Raw genomic sequence first — 26,040 nt, forward strand, 5'->3', positions numbered from 1 at the left:
ACCATAGACTCAACACTGCACCATAGACTCAACCCTGCACCATAGACTCAACACTGCCCATAGACTCAACACTGCACAATAGACTCAGCACTGCACCATAGACTCAGCACTGCACGATAGACTCAACACTGCACCACAGACTCAGCACTGCCACCCATAGACTCAACACTGCACCATAGACTCAACACTGCACCACAGACTCAACACTGCACCATAGACTCAGCACTGCCCCATAGACTCAACACTGCACCATAGACTCAACACTGCCCATTGACTCAGCACTGCACCATAGACTCAACACTACACCATAGACTCAACACTGCCCATAGACTCAACACTGCACCATAGACTCAGCACTGCACCATAGACTCAACACTGCACCATAGACTCAACACTGCACCATAGACTCAACACTGCACCATAGACTCAACACTGCACCATAGACTCAACACTGCCCATAGACTCAACACTGCACCATAGACTCAACACTGCACCATAGACTCAACACTGCACCATAGACTCAGCACTGCACCATAGACTGACCACTGCACCATAGACTCAACACTGCACCATAGACTCAACACTGCCACCCATAGACTCAACATGCCCCATAGACTCAACACTTCACCAGCGACTCAACACTGCACCATAGACTCAACACTGCACCATAGACTCAACACTGCACCATAGACTCAACACTGCCCATAGACTCAACACTGCACCATAGACTCAACACTGCACCATAGACTCAACACTGCACCATAGACTCAACACTGCCACCCATAGACTCAACACTGCACCATAGACTCAACACTGCACCATAGACTCAACCCTGCACCATAGACTCAACACTGCCCATAGACTCAACACTGCACAATAGACTCAGCACTGCACCATAGACTCAGCACTGCACGATAGACTCAACACTGCACCACAGACTCAGCACTGCCACCCATAGACTCAACACTGCCCATAGACTCAACACTGCACCATAGACTCAACACTGCACCATAGACTCAGCACTGCACCATAGACTCAACACTGCACCATAGACTCAACACTGCACCATAGACTCAACACTGCACCACAGACTCAACACTGCACCATAGACTCAGCACTGCCCCATAGACTCAACACTGCCCCATAGACTCAACACTGCACCATAGACTCAACACTGCACCATAGATTCAACCCTGCACCATAGACTCAACACTGCCCATAGACTCAACACTGCACCATAGACTCAACACTGCACCATAGACTCAGCACTGCACCATAGACTCAACACTGCACCATAGACTCAACACTGCACCATAGACTCAACACTGCACCATAGACTCAACACTGCAACATAGACTCAACACTGCACCATAGACTCAACACTGCACCATAGACTCAACACTGCCCATAGACTCAACACTGCACCATAGACTCAACACTGCACCATAGACTCAGCACTGCACCATAGACTCAACACTGCACCATAGACTCAACACTGCACCATAGACTCAACACTGCACCATAGACTCAACACTGCACCATAGACTCAACACTGCACCATAGACTCAACACTGCCCCATAGACTCAACACTGCACCATAGACTCAACACTGCACCATAGATTCAACCCTGCACCATAGACTCAACACTGCCCATAGACTCAACACTGCCCATGGACTCAACACTGCACCATAGACTCAGCACTGCACCATAGACTCAGCACTGCACCATAGACTCAACACTGCACCATAAACTCAACACTGCACCATAGACTCAACACTGCACCATAGACTCAACACTGCACCATAGACTCAGCACTGCACCATAGACTCAACACTGCAAAATTGACTCAACACTGCACGATAGACTCAACACTGCACCATAGACTCAACACTGCACCATAGACACAACACTGCACCATAGACTCAACACTGCCCATAGACTGAACACTGCCCATAGACACAACACTCCCCATAGACTCAACACTGCCCATTGACTCAACACTGCCCCATAGACTCAGCACTGCCCCATAGACTCAACACTGCACCATAGACTCAACACTGCACCATAGACTCAACAATGCACCATACACTCAACACTGCACCATAGACTCAACACTGCACCATAGACTCAACACTGCCACCCATAGACTCAACACTACCCATAGACTCCACACTGCCCATAGACTCAACACTGCACCATAGACTCAACACTGCACCATAGACTCAACACTGCACCATAGACTCAACACTGCACCATAGACTCAACACTGCACCATAGACTCAACACTGCACCATAGACTCAACACTGCCCATAGACTCAACACTACCCATAGACTCAACACTGCCCATAGACTCACCACTGCACCATAGACTCAGCACTGCCACCCATAGACTCAACACTACCCCATAGACTCAACACTGCACCATAGACTCAGCACTGCACCATAGACTCAACACTGCACCATAGACTCAACACTGCCCATAGACTCAACACTGCACCATAGACTCAACACTGCACCATAGACTCAACACTGCACCATAGACTTAACACTGCCCCGTAGACTCAACACTGCACCATAGACTCAGCACTGCACCATAGACTCAACACTGCACCATAGACTCAACACTGCCCATAGACTCAACACTGCACCATAGACTCAACACTGCACCATAGACTCAACACTGCCCATAGACTCAACACTGCACCATAGACTCAACACTGCACCATAGACTCAACACTGCCACCCATAGACTCAGCACTGCACCATAGACTCAACACTGCACCATAGACTCAACACTGCACCTTAGACTCAGCACTGCCCCATAGACTCAACACTGCCACCATAGACTCAGCACTGCACCATAGACTGACCACTGCACCATAGACTCAACACTGCACCATAGACTCAACACTTCCACCCATAGACTCAACACTGCCCCATAGACTCAACACTTCACCAGCGACTCAACACTGCACCATAGACTCAACACTGCACCATAGACTCAACACTGCCACTCATAGACTCAACACTGCACCAAAGACTCAACACTGCACCATAGACTCAACACTGCCCATAGACTCAACACTGCACCATAGACTCAACACTGCACCATAGACTCAGCACTGCACCATAGACTCAACACTGCCACCCATAGACTCAACACTGCACCATAGACTCAACACTGCACCATAGACTCAACCCTGCACCATAGACTCAACACTGCCCATAGACTCAACACTGCACAATAGACTCAGCACTGCACCATAGACTCAGCACTGCACGATAGACTCAACACTGCACCACAGACTCAGCACTGCCACCCATAGACTCAACACTGCACCATAGACTCAACATGGCACCACAGACTCAACACTGCACCATAGACTCAGCACTGCCCCATAGACTCAACACTGCACCATAGACTCAACACTGCCCATTGACTCAGCACTGCACCATAGACTCAACACTACACCATAGACTCAACACTGCCCATAGACTCAACACTGCACCATAGACTCAACACTGCACCATAGACTCAGCACTGCACCATAGACTCAACACTGCACCATAGACTCATCCCTGCACCATAGACTCAACACTGCCCATTGACTCAACACTGCCCCATAGACTCAGCACTGCCCCATAGACTCAACACTGCACCATAGACTCAACACTGCACCATAGACTCAACAATGCACCATACACTCAACACTGCACCATAGACTCAACACTGCACCATAGACTCAACACTGCCACCCATAGACTCAACACTACCCATAGACTCCACACTGCCCATAGACTCAACACTGCACCATAGACTCAACACTGCACCATAGACTCAACACTGCACCATAGACTCAACACTGCACCATAGACTCAACACTGCACCATAGACTCAACCCTGCACCATAGACTCAACACTGCCCATAGACTCAACACTGCACAATAGACTCAGCACTGCACCATAGACTCAGCACTGCACGATAGACTCAACACTGCACCACAGACTCAGCACTGCCACCCATAGACTCAACACTGCCCATAGACTCAACACTGCACCATAGACTCAACACTGCACCATAGACTCAGCACTGCACCATAGACTCAACACTGCACCATAGACTCAACACTGCACCATAGACTCAACACTGCACCACAGACTCAACACTGCACCATAGACTCAGCACTGCCCCATAGACTCAACACTGCCCCATAGACTCAACACTGCACCATAGACTCAACACTGCACCATAGATTCAACCCTGCACCATAGACTCAACACTGCCCATAGACTCAACACTGCACCATAGACTCAACACTGCACCATAGACTCAGCACTGCACCATAGACTCAACACTGCACCATAGACTCAACACTGCACCATAGACTCAACACTGCACCATAGACTCAACACTGCAACATAGACTCAACACTGCACCATAGACTCAACACTGCACCATAGACTCAACACTGCCCATAGACTCAACACTGCACCATAGACTCAACACTGCACCATAGACTCAGCACTGCACCATAGACTCAACACTGCACCATAGACTCAACACTGCACCATAGACTCAACACTGCACCATAGACTCAACACTGCACCATAGACTCAACACTGCACCATAGACTCAACACTGCCCCATAGACTCAACACTGCACCATAGACTCAACACTGCACCATAGATTCAACCCTGCACCATAGACTCAACACTGCCCATAGACTCAACACTGCCCATGGACTCAACACTGCACCATAGACTCAGCACTGCACCATAGACTCAGCACTGCACCATAGACTCAACACTGCACCATAAACTCAACACTGCACCATAGACTCAACACTGCACCATAGACTCAACACTGCACCATAGACTCAGCACTGCACCATAGACTCAACACTGCAAAATTGACTCAACACTGCACGATAGACTCAACACTGCACCATAGACTCAACACTGCACCATAGACACAACACTGCACCATAGACTCAACACTGCCCATAGACTGAACACTGCCCATAGACACAACACTCCCCATAGACTCAACACTGCCCATTGACTCAACACTGCCCCATAGACTCAGCACTGCCCCATAGACTCAACACTGCACCATAGACTCAACACTGCACCATAGACTCAACAATGCACCATACACTCAACACTGCACCATAGACTCAACACTGCACCATAGACTCAACACTGCCACCCATAGACTCAACACTACCCATAGACTCCACACTGCCCATAGACTCAACACTGCACCATAGACTCAACACTGCACCATAGACTCAACACTGCACCATAGACTCAACACTGCACCATAGACTCAACACTGCACCATAGACTCAACACTGCACCATAGACTCAACACTGCCCATAGACTCAACACTACCCATAGACTCAACACTGCCCATAGACTCACCACTGCACCATAGACTCAGCACTGCCACCCATAGACTCAACACTACCCCATAGACTCAACACTGCACCATAGACTCAGCACTGCACCATAGACTCAACACTGCACCATAGACTCAACACTGCCCATAGACTCAACACTGCACCATAGACTCAACACTGCACCATAGACTCAACACTGCACCATAGACTTAACACTGCCCCGTAGACTCAACACTGCACCATAGACTCAGCACTGCACCATAGACTCAACACTGCACCATAGACTCAACACTGCCCATAGACTCAACACTGCACCATAGACTCAACACTGCACCATAGACTCAACACTGCCCATAGACTCAACACTGCACCATAGACTCAACACTGCACCATAGACTCAACACTGCCACCCATAGACTCAGCACTGCACCATAGACTCAACACTGCACCATAGACTCAACACTGCACCTTAGACTCAGCACTGCCCCATAGACTCAACACTGCCACCATAGACTCAGCACTGCACCATAGACTGACCACTGCACCATAGACTCAACACTGCACCATAGACTCAACACTTCCACCCATAGACTCAACACTGCCCCATAGACTCAACACTTCACCAGCGACTCAACACTGCACCATAGACTCAACACTGCACCATAGACTCAACACTGCCACTCATAGACTCAACACTGCACCAAAGACTCAACACTGCACCATAGACTCAACACTGCCCATAGACTCAACACTGCACCATAGACTCAACACTGCACCATAGACTCAGCACTGCACCATAGACTCAACACTGCCACCCATAGACTCAACACTGCACCATAGACTCAACACTGCACCATAGACTCAACCCTGCACCATAGACTCAACACTGCCCATAGACTCAACACTGCACAATAGACTCAGCACTGCACCATAGACTCAGCACTGCACGATAGACTCAACACTGCACCACAGACTCAGCACTGCCACCCATAGACTCAACACTGCACCATAGACTCAACATGGCACCACAGACTCAACACTGCACCATAGACTCAGCACTGCCCCATAGACTCAACACTGCACCATAGACTCAACACTGCCCATTGACTCAGCACTGCACCATAGACTCAACACTACACCATAGACTCAACACTGCCCATAGACTCAACACTGCACCATAGACTCAACACTGCACCATAGACTCAGCACTGCACCATAGACTCAACACTGCACCATAGACTCATCCCTGCACCATAGACTCAACACTGCCCATTGACTCAACACTGCCCCATAGACTCAGCACTGCCCCATAGACTCAACACTGCACCATAGACTCAACACTGCACCATAGACTCAACAATGCACCATACACTCAACACTGCACCATAGACTCAACACTGCACCATAGACTCAACACTGCCACCCATAGACTCAACACTACCCATAGACTCCACACTGCCCATAGACTCAACACTGCACCATAGACTCAACACTGCACCATAGACTCAACACTGCACCATAGACTCAACACTGCACCATAGACTCAACACTGCACCATAGACTCAACACTGCACCATAGACTCAACACTGCCCATAGACTCAACACTACCCATAGACTCAACACTGCCCATAGACTCACCACTGCACCATAGACTCAGCACTGCCACCCATAGACTCAACACTACCCCATAGACTCAACACTGCACCATAGACTCAGCACTGCACCATAGACTCAACACTGCACCATAGACTCAACACTGCCCATAGACTCAACACTGCACCATAGACTCAACACTGCACCATAGACTCAACACTGCACCATAGACTTAACACTGCCCCATAGACTCAACACTGCATCATAGACTCAGCACTGCACCATAGACTCAACACTGCACCATAGACTCAACACTGCCCATAGACTCAACACTGCACCATAGACTCAACACTGCACCATAGACTCAACACTGCCCATAGACTCAACACTGCACCATAGACTCAACACTGCACCATAGACTCAACACTGCCACCCATTGACTCAGCACTGCACCATAGAATCAACACTGCACCATAGACTCAACACTGCACCATAGACTCAGCACTGCCCCATAGACTCAACACTGCCACCATAGACTCAGCACTGCACCATAGACTGACCACTGCACCATAGACTCAACACTGCACCATAGACTCAACACTTCCACCCATAGACTCAACACTGCCCCATAGACTCAACACTTCACCAGCGACTCAACACTGCACCATAGACTCAACACTGCACCATAGACTCAACACTGCCACTCATAGACTCAACACTGCACCAAAGACTCAACACTGCACCATAGACTCAACACTGCCCATAGACTCAACACTGCACCATAGACTCAACACTGCACCATAGACTCAGCACTGCACCATAGACTCAACACTGCCACCCATAGACTCAACACTGCACCATAGACTCAACACTGCACCATAGACTCAACCCTGCACCATAGACTCAACACTGCCCATAGACTCAACACTGCACAATATACTCAGCACTGCACCATAGACTCAGCACTGCACGATAGACTCAACACTGCACCACAGACTCAGCACTGCCACCCATAGACTCAACACTGCACCATAGACTCAACACTGCACCACAGACTCAACACTGCACCATAGACTCAGCACTGCCCCATAGACTCAACACTGCACCATAGACTCAACACTGCCCATTGACTCAGCACTGCACCATAGACTCAACACTACACCATAGACTCAACACTGCCCATAGACTCAACACTGCACCATAGACTCAACACTGCACCATAGACTCAGCACTGCACCATAGACTCAACACTGCACCATAGACTCAACACTGCACCATAGACTCAACACTGCACCATAGACTCAACACTGCAACATAGACTCAACACTGCACCATAGACTCAACACTGCACCATAGACTCAACACTGCCCATAGACTCAACACTGCACCATAGCCTCAACACTGCACCATAGACTCAGCACTGCACCATAGACTCAACACTGCACCATAGACTCAACACTGCACCATAGACTCAACACTGCACCATAGACTCAACACTGCACCATAGACTCAACACTGCACCATAGACTCAACACTGCCCCATAGACTCAACACTGCACCATAGACTCAACACTGCACCATAGATTCAACCCTGCACCATAGACTCAACACTGCCCATAGACTCAACACTGCCCATAGACTCAACACTGCACCATAGACTCAGCACTGCACCATAGACTCAGCACTGCACCATAAACTCAACACTGCACCATAGACTCAACACTGCACCATAGACTCAACACTGCACCATAGACTCAGCACTGCACCATAGACTCAACACTGCACCATAGACTCAACACTGCACCATAGACACAACACTGCACCATAGACTCAACACTGCCCATAGACTGAACACTGCCCGTAGACTCAACACTCCCCATAGACTCAACACTGCCCATAGACTCAACACTGCCCCATAGACTCAGCACTGCACCATAGACTCAACACTGCACCATAGACTCAACACTGCACCATAGACTCAACAATGCACCATACACTCAACACTGCACCATAGACTCAACACTGCAACATAGACTCAACACTGCACCATAGACTCAACACTGCACCATAGACTCAACACTGCCCATAGACTCAACACTGCCATAGACTCAACACTGCCACCCATAGACTCAGCACTGCACCATAGACTCAGCACTGCACGATAGACTCAACACTGCACCACAGACTCAGCACTGCCACCCATAGACTCAACACTGCACCATAGACTCAACACTGCACCACAGACTCAACACTGCACCATAGACTCAGCACTGCCCCATAGACTCAACACTGCACCATAGACTCAACACTGCCCATAGACTCAACACTACCCATAGACTCAACACTGCCCATAGACTCACCACTGCACCATAGACTCAGCACTGCCACCCATAGACTCAACACTACCCCATAGACTCAACACTGCACCATAGACTCAGCACTGCACCATAGACTCAACACTGCACCATAGACTCAACACTGCCCATAGACTCAACACTGCACCATAGACTCAACACTGCACCATAGACTCAACACTGCACCATAGACTTAACACTGCCCCATAGACTCAACACTGCACCATAGACTCAGCACTGCACCATAGACTCAACACTGCACCATAGACTCAACACTGCCCATAGACTCAACACTGCACCATAGACTCAACACTGCACCATAGACTCAACACTGCCCATAGACTCAACACTGCACCATAGACTCAACACTGCACCATAGACTCAACACTGCCACCCATAGACTCAGCACTGCACCATAGACTCAACACTGCACCATAGACTCAACACTGCACCTTAGACTCAGCACTGCCCCATAGACTCAACACTGCCACCATAGACTCAGCACTGCACCATAGACTGACCACTGCACCATAGACTCAACACTGCACCATAGACTCAACACTTCCACCCATAGACTCAACACTGCCCCATAGACTCAACACTTCACCAGCGACTCAACACTGCACCATAGACTCAACACTGCACCATAGACTCAACACTGCCACTCATAGACTCAACACTGCACCAAAGACTCAACACTGCACCATAGACTCAACACTGCCCATAGACTCAACACTGCACCATAGACTCAACACTGCACCATAGACTCAGCACTGCACCATAGACTCAACACTGCCACCCATAGACTCAACACTGCACCATAGACTCAACACTGCACCATAGACTCAACCCTGCACCATAGACTCAACACTGCCCATAGACTCAACACTGCACAATAGACTCAGCACTGCACCATAGACTCAGCACTGCACGATAGACTCAACACTGCACCACAGACTCAGCACTGCCACCCATAGACTCAACACTGCACCATAGACTCAACACTGCACCACAGACTCAACACTGCACCATAGACTCAGCACTGCCCCATAGACTCAACACTGCACCATAGACTCAACACTGCCCATTGACTCAGCACTGCACCATAGACTCAACACTACACCATAGACTCAACACTGCCCATAGACTCAACACTGCACCATAGACTCAACACTGCACCATAGACTCAGCACTGCACCATAGACTCAACACTGCACCATAGACTCAACCCTGCACCATAGACTCAACACTGCCCATTGACTCAACACTGCCCCATAGACTCAGCACTGCCCCATAGACTCAACACTGCACCATAGACTCAACACTGCACCATAGACTCAACAATGCACCATACACTCAACACTGCACCATAGACTCAACACTGCACCATAGACTCAACACTGCCACCCATAGACTCAACACTACCCATAGACTCCACACTGCCCATAGACTCAACACTGCACCATAGACTCAACACTGCACCATAGACTCAACACTGCACCATAGACTCAACACTGCACCATAGACTCAACACTGCACCATAGACTCAACACTGCACCATAGACTCAACACTGCCCATAGACTCAACACTACCCATAGACTCAACACTGCCCATAGACTCACCACTGCACCATAGACTCAGCACTGCCACCCATAGACTCAACACTACCCCATAGACTCAACACTGCACCATAGACTCAGCACTGCACCATAGACTCAACACTGCACCATAGACTCAACACTGCCCATAGACTCAACACTGCACCATAGACTCAACACTGCACCATAGACTCAACACTGCACCATAGACTTAACACTGCCCCATAGACTCAACACTGCACCATAGACTCAGCACTGCACCATAGACTCAACACTGCACCATAGACTCAACACTGCCCATAGACTCAACACTGCACCATAGACTCAACACTGCACCATAGACTCAACACTGCCCATAGACTCAACACTGCACCATAGACTCAACACTGCACCATAGACTCAACACTGCCACCCATTGACTCAGCACTGCACCATAGACTCAACACTGCACCATAGACTCAACACTGCACCATAGACTCAGCACTGCCCCATAGACTCAACACTGCCACCATAGACTCAGCACTGCACCATAGACTGACCACTGCACCATAGACTCAACACTGCACCATAGACTCAACACTTCCACCCATAGACTCAACACTGCCCCATAGACTCAACACTTCACCAGCGACTCAACACTGCACCATAGACTCAACACTGCACCATAGACTCAACACTGCCACTCATAGACTCAACACTGCACCAAAGACTCAACACTGCACCATAGACTCAACACTGCCCATAGACTCAACACTGCACCATAGACTCAACACTGCACCATAGACTCAGCACTGCACCATAGACTCAACACTGCCACCCATAGACTCAACACTGCACCATAGACTCAACACTGCACCATAGACTCAACCCTGCACCATAGACTCAACACTGCCCATAGACTCAACACTGCACAATATACTCAGCACTGCACCATAGACTCAGCACTGCACGATAGACTCAACACTGCACCACAGACTCAGCACTGCCACCCATAGACTCAACACTGCACCATAGACTCAACACTGCACCACAGACTCAACACTGCACCATAGACTCAGCACTGCCCCATAGACTCAACACTGCACCATAGACTCAACACTGCCCATTGACTCAGCACTGCACCATAGACTCAACACTACACCATAGACTCAACACTGCCCATAGACTCAACACTGCACCATAGACTCAACACTGCACCATAGACTCAGCACTGCACCATAGACTCAACACTGCACCATAGACTCAACACTGCACCATAGACTCAACACTGCACCATAGACTCAACACTGCAACATAGACTCAACACTGCACCATAGACTCAACACTGCACCATAGACTCAACACTGCCCATAGACTCAACACTGCACCATAGACTCAACACTGCACCATAGACTCAGCACTGCACCATAGACTCAACACTGCACCATAGACTCAACACTGCACCATAGACTCAACACTGCACCATAGACTCAACACTGCACCATAGACTCAACACTGCACCATAGACTCAACACTGCCCCATAGACTCAACACTGCACCATAGACTCAACACTGCACCATAGATTCAACCCTGCACCATAGACTCAACACTGCCCATAGACTCAACACTGCCCATAGACTCAACACTGCACCATAGACTCAGCACTGCACCATAGACTCAGCACTGCACCATAAACTCAACACTGCACCATAGACTCAACACTGCACCATAGACTCAACACTGCACCATAGACTCAGCACTGCACCATAGACTCAACACTGCACCATAGACTCAACACTGCACCATAGACACAACACTGCACCATAGACTCAACACTGCCCATAGACTGAACACTGCCCGTAGACTCAACACTCCCCATAGACTCAACACTGCCCATAGACTCAACACTACCCCATAGACTCAGCACTGCACCATAGACTCAACACTGCACCATAGACTCAACACTGCACCATAGACTCAACAATGCACCATACACTCAACACTGCACCATAGACTCAACACTGCAACATAGACTCAACACTGCACCATAGACTCAACACTGCACCATAGACTCAACACTGCCCATAGACTCAACACTGCCATAGACTCAACACTGCCACCCATAGACTCAGCACTGCACCATAGACTCAGCACTGCACGATAGACTCAACACTGCACCACAGACTCAGCACTGCCACCCATAGACTCAACACTGCACCATAGACTCAACACTGCACCACAGACTCAACACTGCACCATAGACTCAGCACTGCCCCATAGACTCAACACTGCACCATAGACTCAACACTGCCCATTGACTCAGCACTGCACCATAGACTCAACACTACACCATAGACTCAACACTGCCCATAGACTCAACACTGCACCATAGACTCAACACTGCACCATAGACTCAGCACTGCACCATAGACTCAACACTGCACCATAGACTCAACACTGCACCATAGACTCAACACTGCACCATAGACTCAACACTGCAACATAGACTCAACACTGCACCATAGACTCAACACTGCACCATAGACTCAACACTGCCCATAGACTCAACACTGCACCATAGACTCAACACTGCACCATAGACTCAGCACTGCACCATAGACTCAACACTGCACCATAGACTCAACACTGCACCATAGACTCAACACTGCACCATAGACTCAACACTGCACCATAGACTCAACACTGCACCATAGACTCAACACTGCCCCATAGACTCAACACTGCACCATAGACTCAACACTGCACCATAGATTCAACCCTGCACCATAGACTCAACACTGCCCATAGACTCAACACTGCCCATAGACTCAACACTGCACCATAGACTCAGCACTGCACCATAGACTCAGCACTGCACCATAAACTCAACACTGCACCATAGACTCAACACTGCACCATAGACTCAACACTGCACCATAGACTCAGCACTGCACCATAGACTCAACACTGCACCATAGACTCAACACTGCACCATAGACACAACACTGCACCATAGACTCAACACTGCCCATAGACTGAACACTGCCCGTAGACTCAACACTCCCCATAGACTCAACACTGCCCATAGACTCAACACTGCCCCATAGACTCAGCACTGCACCATAGACTCAACACTGCACCATAGACTCAACACTGCACCATAGACTCAACAATGCACCATACACTCAACAATGCACCATAGACTCAACACTGCACCATAGACTCAACACTGCCACCCATAGACTCAACACTACCCATAGACTCCACACTGCCCATAGACTCAACACTGCACCATAGACTCAACACTGCACCATAGACTCAACACTGCACCATAGACTCAACACTGCACCATAGACTCAACACTGCACCATAGACTCAACACTGCACCATAGACTCAACACTGCCCATAGACTCAACACTACCCATAGACTCAACACTGCCCATAGACTCACCACTGCACCATAGACTCAGCACTGCCACCCATAGACTCAACACTACCCCATAGACTCAACACTGCACCATAGACTCAACACTGCCCATAGACTCAACACTGCACCACAGACTCAACACTGCACCATAGACTCAACACTGCACCATAGACTCAACACTGCCCATAGACTCAACACTGCACCACAGACTCAACACTGCACCATAGACTCAACACTGCACCATAGACTCAACACTGCACCATAGACACAACACTGCACCATAGACTCAACACTGCCCATAGACTCAACACTGCCCATAGACTCAACACTACCCATAGACTCAACACTGCACCATAGACTCAGCACTGCACCATAGACTCAACACTGCACCATAGACTCAACACTGCACCATAGACTCAACACTGCACCATAGACTCAACACTGCACCATAGACTCAACACTGCACCATAGACTCAACACTGCACCATAGACTCAACAATGCACCATAGACTCAGCACTGCACCATAGACTCAACACTGCAAAATTGACTCAACACTGCACCATAAACTCAACACTGCACCATAGACTCAACACTGCACCATAGACACAACACTGCACCATAGATTCAACACTGCCCATAGACTCAACACTGCCCATAGACTCAACACTACCCATAGACTCAACACTGCACCATAGACTCAACACTGCACCATAGACTGAACACAGCACCATAGACTCAACACTGCACCATAGACTCAACACTGCACCATAGACTCAGCACTGCACCATAGACTCAACACTGCACCATAGACTCAACACTGCACCATAGACTCAACACTGCCACATAGACTCAACATTGCACCATAGACTCAGCACTGCACCACAGACTCTGCACTGCACCATAGACTCAACTCTGCCACCATAGACTCAGCACTGCACCATAGACTCAACACTGCCACCCATAGACTCAACACTGCACCATAGACTCAGCACTTCCCCATAGACTCAACACTGCCACCATAGACTCAGCACTGCACCATAGACTCAACACTGCCACCCATAGACTCAACACTGCACCATAGACTCAACACTGCACCATAGACTCAATACTCCCCATAGACTCAACACTGCACCATGACTCAGCACTGCCCATAGACTCAACACTGCACCATAGACTCAGCACTGCACCATAGACTCAACACTGCACCATAGACTCAACACTGCACCACAGACTCAACACTGCACCATAGACTCAGCACTGCACCATAGACTCAACACTGCACCATAGACTCAACACTGCCCCATAGACTCAACACTGCACCATAGACTCAACACTGCACCATAGACTCAACACTGCACCATAGACTCAACACTGCCACCCATAGACTCAGCACTGCACCATAGACTCAACACTGCACCATAGACTCAACACTGCCACCATAGACTCAACACTGCACCATAGACTCAACACTGCCACCCATAGACTCAACACTGCACCATAGACTCAACGCTGCACCATAGACTCAACACTGCACCATAGACTCAACACTGCACCATAGACTCAACACTGCACCATAGACTCAACACTGCACCATAGACTCAACACTGCACCATAGACTCAACACTGCCACCCATAGACTCAACACTGCACCGTAGACTCAGCACTGCACCATAGACTCAACACTGCACCATAGTCTCAGCACTGCACCATAGACTCAACACTGCCCCATAGACTCAACACTGCACCATAGACTCAACACTGCACCATAGACTCAACACTGCACCGTAGACTCAACACTGCACCATAGACTCAGCACTGCACCATAGACTCAGCACTGTACCATAGACTCAACACTGCACCATAGACTCAACACTGCCCATAGACTCAACACTGCACCATAGACTCAACACTGCACCATAGACTCAACACTGCCCATAGACTCAACACTGCACCATAGACTCAACACTGCACCATAGACTCAACACTGCACCGTACACTCAGCACTGCACCATAGACTCAACACTGCACCATAGACTCAACACTGCGACCCATAGACTCAACACTGCACCATAGACTCAACACTGCACCATAGACTCAGCACTGCACCATAGACTCAACACTGCACCATAGACTCAGCACTGCCACCCATAGACTCAACACTGCACCATAGACTCAACACTGCACCATAGACTCAACACTGCACCATAGACTCAACACTGCACCCATAGACTCAACACTGCACCATAGACTCAACACTGCACCATAGACTCAACACTGCCACCATAGACTCAACACTGCCACCATAGACTCAACACTGCCACCCATAGACTCAACACTGCACCATGGACTCAACACTGCCACCATAGACTCAGCACCTCCACCCTCCCTCCTCCGTGCCCTCCAGCCCTGCTTTTGGCTCTGGCCCTGGCCGTCTATTCCTCGAGCGCCGCCAACGTCCACGCTAAGCGCTACACGGACTGGAAGTTTTCGTGGTCATACTTCCTCAGCTGGGCCGCGCTAATGCTCACCTTCATGGCGGGTGAGACACACGCTCACCCTGGTCACTCACCTGGTCACTCACTCACCTGGTCACTCACTCACCTGGTCACTCACTCACCTGGTCACTCACTCACCTGGTCATTCACTCACTCACCTGGTCACTCACTCACCTGGTCACTCACTCACCTGGTCACTCACCTGGTCACTCACCAGGTCACCAGCTCACTCACTCACCAGCTCACTCACTCACCTGGTCACTCACCAGGTCACTCACTCACCTGGTCACTCACCTGGTCACCTGGTCACTCACTCACCAGCTCACTCACTCACCTTCATGGCGGGTGAGACACACGCTCACCCTGGTCACTCACCAGCTCACTCACTCACCTGGTCACTCACCTGGTCACTCACTCACCTGGTCACTCACTCACCTGGTCACTCACCTGGTCACTCACTCACTCACCTGGTCACTCACTCACCTGGTCACTCACTCACCTGGTCACTCACCTGGTCACTCACTCACCTGGTCACTCACCTGGTCACTCACCTGGTCACCTGGTCACCTGGTCACTCACTCACCTGGTCACTCACTCACCTGGTCACTCACCTGGTCACCTGGTTACTCACTCACCAGCTCACTCACTCACCACTCACTCACCAGCTCACTCACTCACTCACCAGCTCACTCACTCACCAGCTCACTCACTCACCTTCATGGCGGGTAAGACACACGCTCACCCTGGTCACTCACCTGGTCACTCACTCACCTGGTCACTCACCTGGTCACCTGGTCACTCACCAGGTCACTCACCTGGTCACTCACCAGCTCACTCACTCACCTGGTCACTCACCTGGTCACTCACCTGGTCACTCACTCACCTGGTCACTCACTCACCTGGTCACTCACCAGGTCACTCACCAGGTCACCAGCTCACTCACTCACCAGCTCACTCACTCACCTGGTCACTCACTCACCTGGTCACTCACTCACCTGGTCACTCACCAGCTCACTCACTCACCTGGTCACTCACCAGGTCACTCACTCACCTGGTCACTCACATGGTCACTCACTCACCTGGTCACTCACTCACCAGCTCACTCACCAGCTCACTCACTCACCTTCATGGCGGGTAAGACACACGCTCACCCTGGTCACTCACCTGGTCACTCACTCACCTGGTCACTCACCTGGTCACTCACCTGGTCACTCACCTGGTCACTCACTCACCTGGTCACTCACCTGGTCACTCACCTGGTCACTCACTCACCTGGTCACTCACCTGGTCACCTGGTCACTCACTCACTCACCTGGTCACTCACCAGCTCACTCATTCACCTGGTTACTCACTCACCTGGTCACTCACTCACCTGGTCACTCACCAGCTCACTCACTCACCTGGTCACTCACCTGGTCACTCACTCACCTGGTCACTCACCTGGTCACTCACTCACCAGCTCACTCACTCACCTGGTCACTCACTCACCTGGTCACTCACTCACCTGGTCACTCACTCACCTGGTCACTCACCTGGTCACTCACTCACCAGCTCACTCACTCACCTGGTCACTCACCTGGTCACTCACTCACCTGGTCACTCACTCACCTGGTCACTCACTCACCTGGTCACTCACTCACCTGGTCACTCACTCACCTGGTCACTCACTCACCTGGTCACTCACTCACCAGCTCACTCACTCACCTGGTCACTCACTCACCAGCTCACTCACTCACCTGGTCACTCACCTGGTCACTCACTCACCTGGTCACTCACCTGGTCACTCACTCACCTGGTCACTCACTCACCTGGTCACTCACCAGCTCACTCACTCACCTGGTCACTCACCAGCTCACTCACTCACCTGGTCACTCACCTGGTCACTCACCAGCTCACTCACTCACCTGGTCACTCACCTGGTCACTCACTCACCTGGTCATTCACTCACTCACCTGGTCACTCACTCACCTGGTCACTCACCAGGTAACTCACTCACCTGGTCACTCACCAGGTCACTCACTCACCTGGTCACTCACCTGGTCACTCACCTGGTCACTCACTCACCGGGTCACTCACCTGGTCACTCACCAGCTCACTCACTCACCAGGTCACTCACCAGGTCACCAGCTCACTCACTCACCAGCTCACTCACTCACCTGGTCATTCACTCACTCACCTGGTCACTCACTCACCTGGTCACTCACTCACCTGGTCACTCACCAGCTCACTCACTCACCTGGTCACTCACCTGGTCACTCACTCACCAGCTCACTCACTCACCTGGTCACTCACCTGGTCACCTGGTCACTCACCTGGTCACTCACTCACCTGGTCATTCACTCACTCACCTGGTCACTCACTCACCTGGTCACTCACCAGGTAACTCACTCACCTGGTCACTCACCAGGTCACTCACTCACCTGGTCACTCACTCACTCACCTGGTCACCTGGTCACTCACTCACCTGGTCACTCACTCACCTGGTCACTCACTCACCAGCTCACTCACTCACCACTCACTCACTCACCAGTTCACTCACTCACCTGGTCACTCACTCACCAGCTCACTCACTCACCACTCACTCACTCACCAGCTCACTCACTCACCACTCACTCACTCACCACTCACTCACTCACCAGCTCACTCACTCACCTGGTCACTCACCTGGTCACCTGGTCACTCACTCACCTGGTCACTCACTCACCTGGTCACTCACTCACCTGGTCACTCACTCACCAGCTCACTCACTCACCTGGTCACTCACTCACCTGGTCACTCACCTGGTCACTCACCAGCTCACTCACTCACCTCGTCACTCACCTGGTCACTCACCTGGTCACTCACTCACCTGGTCACTCACTCACCTGGTCACTCACCTGGTCACTCACTCACCTGGTCACTCACTCACCTGGTCACTCACCTGGTCACTCACTCACCTGGTCACTCACTCACCTGGTCACTCACCAGTTCACTCACCTTCATGGCGGGTGAGACACACGCTCACCCTGGTCACTCACCAGCTCACTCACTCACCTGGTCACTCACCTGGTCACCTGGTCACTCACCTGGTCACTCACTCACCTGGTCATTCACTCACTCACCTGGTCACTCACTCACCTGGTCACTCACCAGGTAACTCACTCACCTGGTCACTCACCAGGTCACTCACTCACCTGGTCACTCACTCACTCACCTGGTCACTCACCTGGTCACTCACCAGCTCACTCACTCACTCACCAGGTCACTCACCAGGTCACCAGCTCACTCACTCACCAGCTCACTCACTCACCTGGTCATTCACTCACTCACCTGGTCACTCACTCACCTGGTCACTCACTCACCTGGTCACTCACCTGGTCACTCACTCACCTGGTCATTCACTCACTCACCTGGTCACTCACTCACCTGGTCACTCACCAGGTAACTCACTCACCTGGTCACTCACCAGGTCACTCACTCACCTGGTCACTCACTCACTCACCTGGTCACCTGGTCACTCACTCACCTGGTCACTCACTCACCTGGTCACTCACTCACCAGCTCACTCACTCACCACTCACTCACTCACCAGTTCACTCACTCACCTGGTCACTCACTCACCAGCTCACTCACTCACCTGGTCACTCACTCACCAGCTCACTCACTCACCTGGTCACTCACTCACCAGCTCACTCACTCACCTGGTCACTCACTCACCAGCTCACTCACTCACCTGGTCACTCACCTGGTCACTCACCTGGTCACTCACTCACCTGGTCACTCACCTGGTCACTCACTCACCTGGTCACTCACTCACCTGGTCACTCACCAGCTCACTCACTCACCTGGTCACTCACCAGCTCACTAACTCACCTGGTCACTCACCTGGTCACTCACCAGCTCACTCACTCACCTGGTCACTCACCAGGTCACTCACTCACCTGGTCACTCACTCACCTGGTCACTCACTCACCTGGTCACTCACTCACCTGGTCACTCACCACTCACTCACTCACCTTCATGGCGGGTGAGACACACGCTCACCCTGGTCACTCACCAGCTCACTCACTCACCTGGTCACTCACCTGGTCACCTGGTCACTCACCTGGTCACTCACTCACCTGGTCATTCACTCACTCACCTGGTCACTCACTCACCTGGTCACTCACCAGGTAACTCACTCACCTGGTCACTCACCAGGTCACTCACTCACCTGGTCACTCACTCACTCACCTGGTCACCTGGTCACTCACTCACCTGGTCACTCACTCACCTGGTCACTCACTCACCAGCTCACTCACTCACCACTCACTCACTCACCAGTTCACTCACTCACCTGGTCACTCACTCACCAGCTCACTCACTCACCACTCACTCACTCACCAGCTCACTCACTCACCTGGTCACTCACTCACCAGCTCACTCACTCACCACTCACTCACTCACCAGCTCACTCACTCACCTGGTCACTCACTCACCAGCTCACTCACTCACCACTCACTCACTCACCAGCTCACTCACTCACCTGGTCACTCACTCACCACTCACTCACTCACCACTCACTCACTCACCAGCTCACTCACTCACCTGGTCACTCACCTGGTCACCTGGTCACTCACCTGGTCACCTGGTCACTCACTCACCACTCACTCACTCACTCACCACTCAATCACTCACTCACCACTCAATCACTCACTCACTCACTCACCACTCAATCACTCACTCACCACTCACTCACTCACTCACCACTCACTCACCTGGTCACTCACCCACCAGTTCACTCACCCACCTGGTCACTCACTCACCAGCTCACTCACTCACATGGTCACTCACTCACCAGCCCACTCACTCACTCAACACTCACTCACCAGCTCACTCATTCACCACTCACTCACTCACTCACCAGCTCACTCACTCACCAGCTCACTCACTCACTCACCAGCTCACTCACTCACTCACCAGCTCACTCACACACTCACCATCCCACTCACTCACCACTCACTCACTCACCAGCTCACTCACTCACTCGCCACTCACTCACCAGCTCACTCACTCACCACTCACTCACCAACTCACTCACCAGCTCACTCACCAGCTCACTCAGCAACTCACTCACTCACTCGCGAGCTCACTCACTCACTCACCACTCACTCACTCACCATGTCACTCACTCACCTTCATGGCTGGTAAGACACAAGCTCACCTGGTCACTCACCTGGTCACTCACCTGGTCACTCACCTGGTCACTCACTCACCACCCACTCACTCACTCACTCACCACTCACTCACTCACTCACCACTCACTCACTCACCACTCACTCACTCACCCACTCACCCACTCACTCACCAGCTCACTCACTCACCAGGTCACTCACTCACTCACTCACCCACTCACTCACCCACCCACTCACCCACTCACTCACCCACTCACTCACCAGCTCACTCACCAGCTCACTCACTCACTCACCAGCTCACTCACTTACTCACCAGCTCACTCACTCACTCACCCACTCACTCACTCACTCACCCACCCACTCACTCACCCACCCTCTCACTCACCCACTCACCCACTCACTCACCCACCCACTCACTCACCCATTCACTCACTCACCCACTCACTCACTCACTCACCCACCCACCCACCCACTCACTCACCCACCCACTCACTCACCCACTCACTCACTCACTCATTCCCTCACCCACTCACTCACTCACCCACTCACTCACTCACTCACCCACCCACTCACTCACTTCCTCACTCCCCCACCCACTCACTCACTCACTCAACCAACTCACTCACTCACTCACCCACCCACTCACTCACTCCCTCACTCACCCACCAACTCACTCACCCACTCACTCACCACTCACTCACTCACCCACTCACCCACTCACTCACTCACCCACTCACTCACTCACTCACCCACCCACCCACTCACTCACCCACCCACCCACTCACTCACTCACCCACCCACCCACTCACTCACTCACCCACCCACCCACTCACTCACTCACTCACCCACTCACTCACCCACTCCCCCACTCACTCACCCACCCACTCACCCACCCACCCACTCACTCACTCACCCACTCACTCACCCACTCACTCACTCACCCACCCACCCACCCACTCACCCACTCACTCACCCACTCACTCACCCACTCACTCACTCACCCACTCACTCACCCACTCACTCACTCACCCACTCACCCACTCACTCACCCACTCACTCACCCACTCACCCACTCACTCACTCACCCACCCACTCACTCACTCACCCACTCACTCACCCACTCACTCACCCACTCACTCACCCACTCACTCACCCACTCACCCACCAGCTCACTCACCAGCTCACTCACTCACCAGCTCACTCACTCACTCGCCAGCTCACTCACTCACCAGCTCACTCACCCACTCACTCACTCACTCACCCACTCACTCACTCACTCACCCACTCACTCACCCACTCACTCACTCACCCACTCACCCACTCACCCACCCACCCACTCACCCACTCACCCACCCACTCACCCACCCACCCACTCACCCACTCACCCACCCACCCACCCACTCACTCACCCACTCACTCACTCAATCACCCACTCACTCACCCACTCACTCACTCACTCACCCACTCACTCACTCACCCACCCACTCACCCACTCACTCACCAACTCACTCACTCACCCACTCACTCACCCACTCACTCAATCACCCACTCACTCAATCACCCACTCACCCACTCACTCACCCACTCACTCACTCACCCACTCACCCACCCACCCACTCACCCACTCACCCACCCACTCACTCACTCACCCACTCACTCACTCACCCACCCACTCACTCACTCACCCACCCACTCACCCACTCACCCACTCACCCACCCACTCACCCACTCACCCACTCACTCACTCACCCACTCACTCACCCACTTACTCACTCACCCACCCACTCACTCACCCACTCACTCACTCACCCACCCACTCACTCACCCACTCACTCACTCACCCACTCACTCACTCACCCACCCACTCACCCACTCACTCACCCACTCACTCACCCACTCACTCAATCACTCACCCACTCACTCACCCACTCACTCACTCACTCACCCACTCACTCACTCACCCACCCACTCACCCACTCACTCACCCACTCACCCACCCACTCACCCACTCACTCACTCACTCACCCACCCACCCACTCACCCACTCACTCACCAACTCACTCACCCACCCACTCACCCACTCACTCACTCACTCACCCACTCACCCACTCACTCACTCACCCACTCACTCACCCACTTACTCACTCACCCACCCACTCACTCACCCACTCACTCACTCACCCACCCACTCACTCACTCACCCACTCACTCACTCACCCACCCACTCACCCACTCACTCACCCACTCACTCACCCACTCACTCAATCACTCACCCACTCACTCACCCACTCACTCACTCACTCACCCACTCACTCACTCACCCACCCACTCACCCACTCACTCACCCACTCACTCACTCACTCACCCACTCACTCACTCACCCACCCACTCACCCACTCACTCACCCACTCACCCACCCACTCACCCACTCACTCACTCACTCACCCACCCACCCACTCACCCACTCACTCACTCACTCACCCACCCACTCACTCACCCACTCACTCACTCACCCACCCACTCACTCACCCACTCACTCACTCACCCACTCACTCACCCACCCACTCACCCACTCACTCACCCACTCACTCACCCACTCACTCAATCACTCACCCACTCACTCACCCACTCACTCACTCACTCACCCACCCACCCACTCACCCACTCACTCACTCACCCACTCACCCACTCACTCACCCACTCACTCACTCACCCACTCACTCACTCACCCACTCACTCACCCACTCACTCACCCACTCACCCACCCACTCACTCACTCACCCACTCACCCACTCACTCACTCACCCACTCACCCACTCACTCACCCACTCACTCACTCACCCACTCACCCACTCACCCACTCACTCACCCACTCACTCACCCACCCACTCACTCTCTACAGCCCTGCTAGAAGCTACCTGGGTGACATGAGTAACGCCATCTTTGTCTGTGTGTCTCTTTGTCTCTCTGTGTGTGTCTGAGTGCAGGAATGTTGTCTATGTGCTCGTACCAAGCCAAAGGTCTCGGGGACATTGACCCGCAGTAGAATCGACCACTTAGACACGGGGAGACACAGACACACACACACATAGACACACACACACACATAGACACACACACGTAGACACACACATAGACACATAGACACACACATAGACACACACACACACGTAGACACACACAGACACACACACAGACACTAACATAGACATTCACACATAGACACACACATAGACACACACACATAGACACACACACACATAGACACTAACATAGACATACACACATAGACACACACACACATAGACACACACATAGACACACACACATAGTCACACACACACATAGAGACACACACATACACACACACACGTAGACACACACATAGACACACACACACATAGACACACACACAGTCAAACACATAGACACATACACACACATAGACACACACAGACACTAACATAGACACACACATAGACACATACACACACACATACACACACACATAGACACACGCACACATAGACACATAGACACACACACATAGACACACACACATTGACACACACACACACACACATAGTCAAACACATAGACACAGACACACACACACACAGTCACGCACACACACACAGACACACACACAGACACACACACACAGACACACACAGACACATACACACAAACACACACAGACACACACACACATAGACACACGGACACACACACAGACACACACACAGACACACACACACAGACACACACACAGACACACACACACAGACACACACACAGACACACACACACACAGACACACACACAGACACACACACACACACAGACACACACACACACAGACACACACACACATAGACACACACACAGACACACACACACAGACACACACACAGACACACACACACACACATAGTCAAACACATAGACACACACACAAATACACACACACACACAGACACACACACACAGACACACACAGACACACATAGACACACACACAGACACAC

The 26,040-nt window shown here is 51.6% G+C and overlaps 1 protein-coding gene across 1 annotated transcript in view; it reads left to right on the top strand.

Moving 5' to 3' along the window:
* LOC116938469 (lens fiber membrane intrinsic protein) overlaps positions 1 to 25,808 on the top strand; it is a 114,511-nt gene extending 88,703 nt beyond the window's left edge. Inside the window, exons 5-6 of the mRNA XM_076064186.1 lie at positions 16,769 to 16,903; positions 25,000 to 25,808. Of these exons, the coding sequence (XP_075920301.1) occupies positions 16,769 to 16,903; positions 25,000 to 25,058 (194 nt within the window). The 3' untranslated portion in view covers positions 25,059 to 25,808. The remainder of the gene's footprint in view (positions 1 to 16,768; positions 16,904 to 24,999) is intronic.
* Positions 25,809 to 26,040: the final 232 nt, after the last annotated feature.

This window comes from Petromyzon marinus, unplaced genomic scaffold, assembly GCF_048934315.1.
Source record: "Petromyzon marinus isolate PM22_M1 ecotype Great Lakes invasive population unplaced genomic scaffold, UKy_Petmar_22M1.pri1.0 PM_Scaffold_36, whole genome shotgun sequence".
In the NCBI taxonomy this organism is placed as follows: Eukaryota; Metazoa; Chordata; class Hyperoartia; order Petromyzontiformes; family Petromyzontidae; genus Petromyzon; species Petromyzon marinus.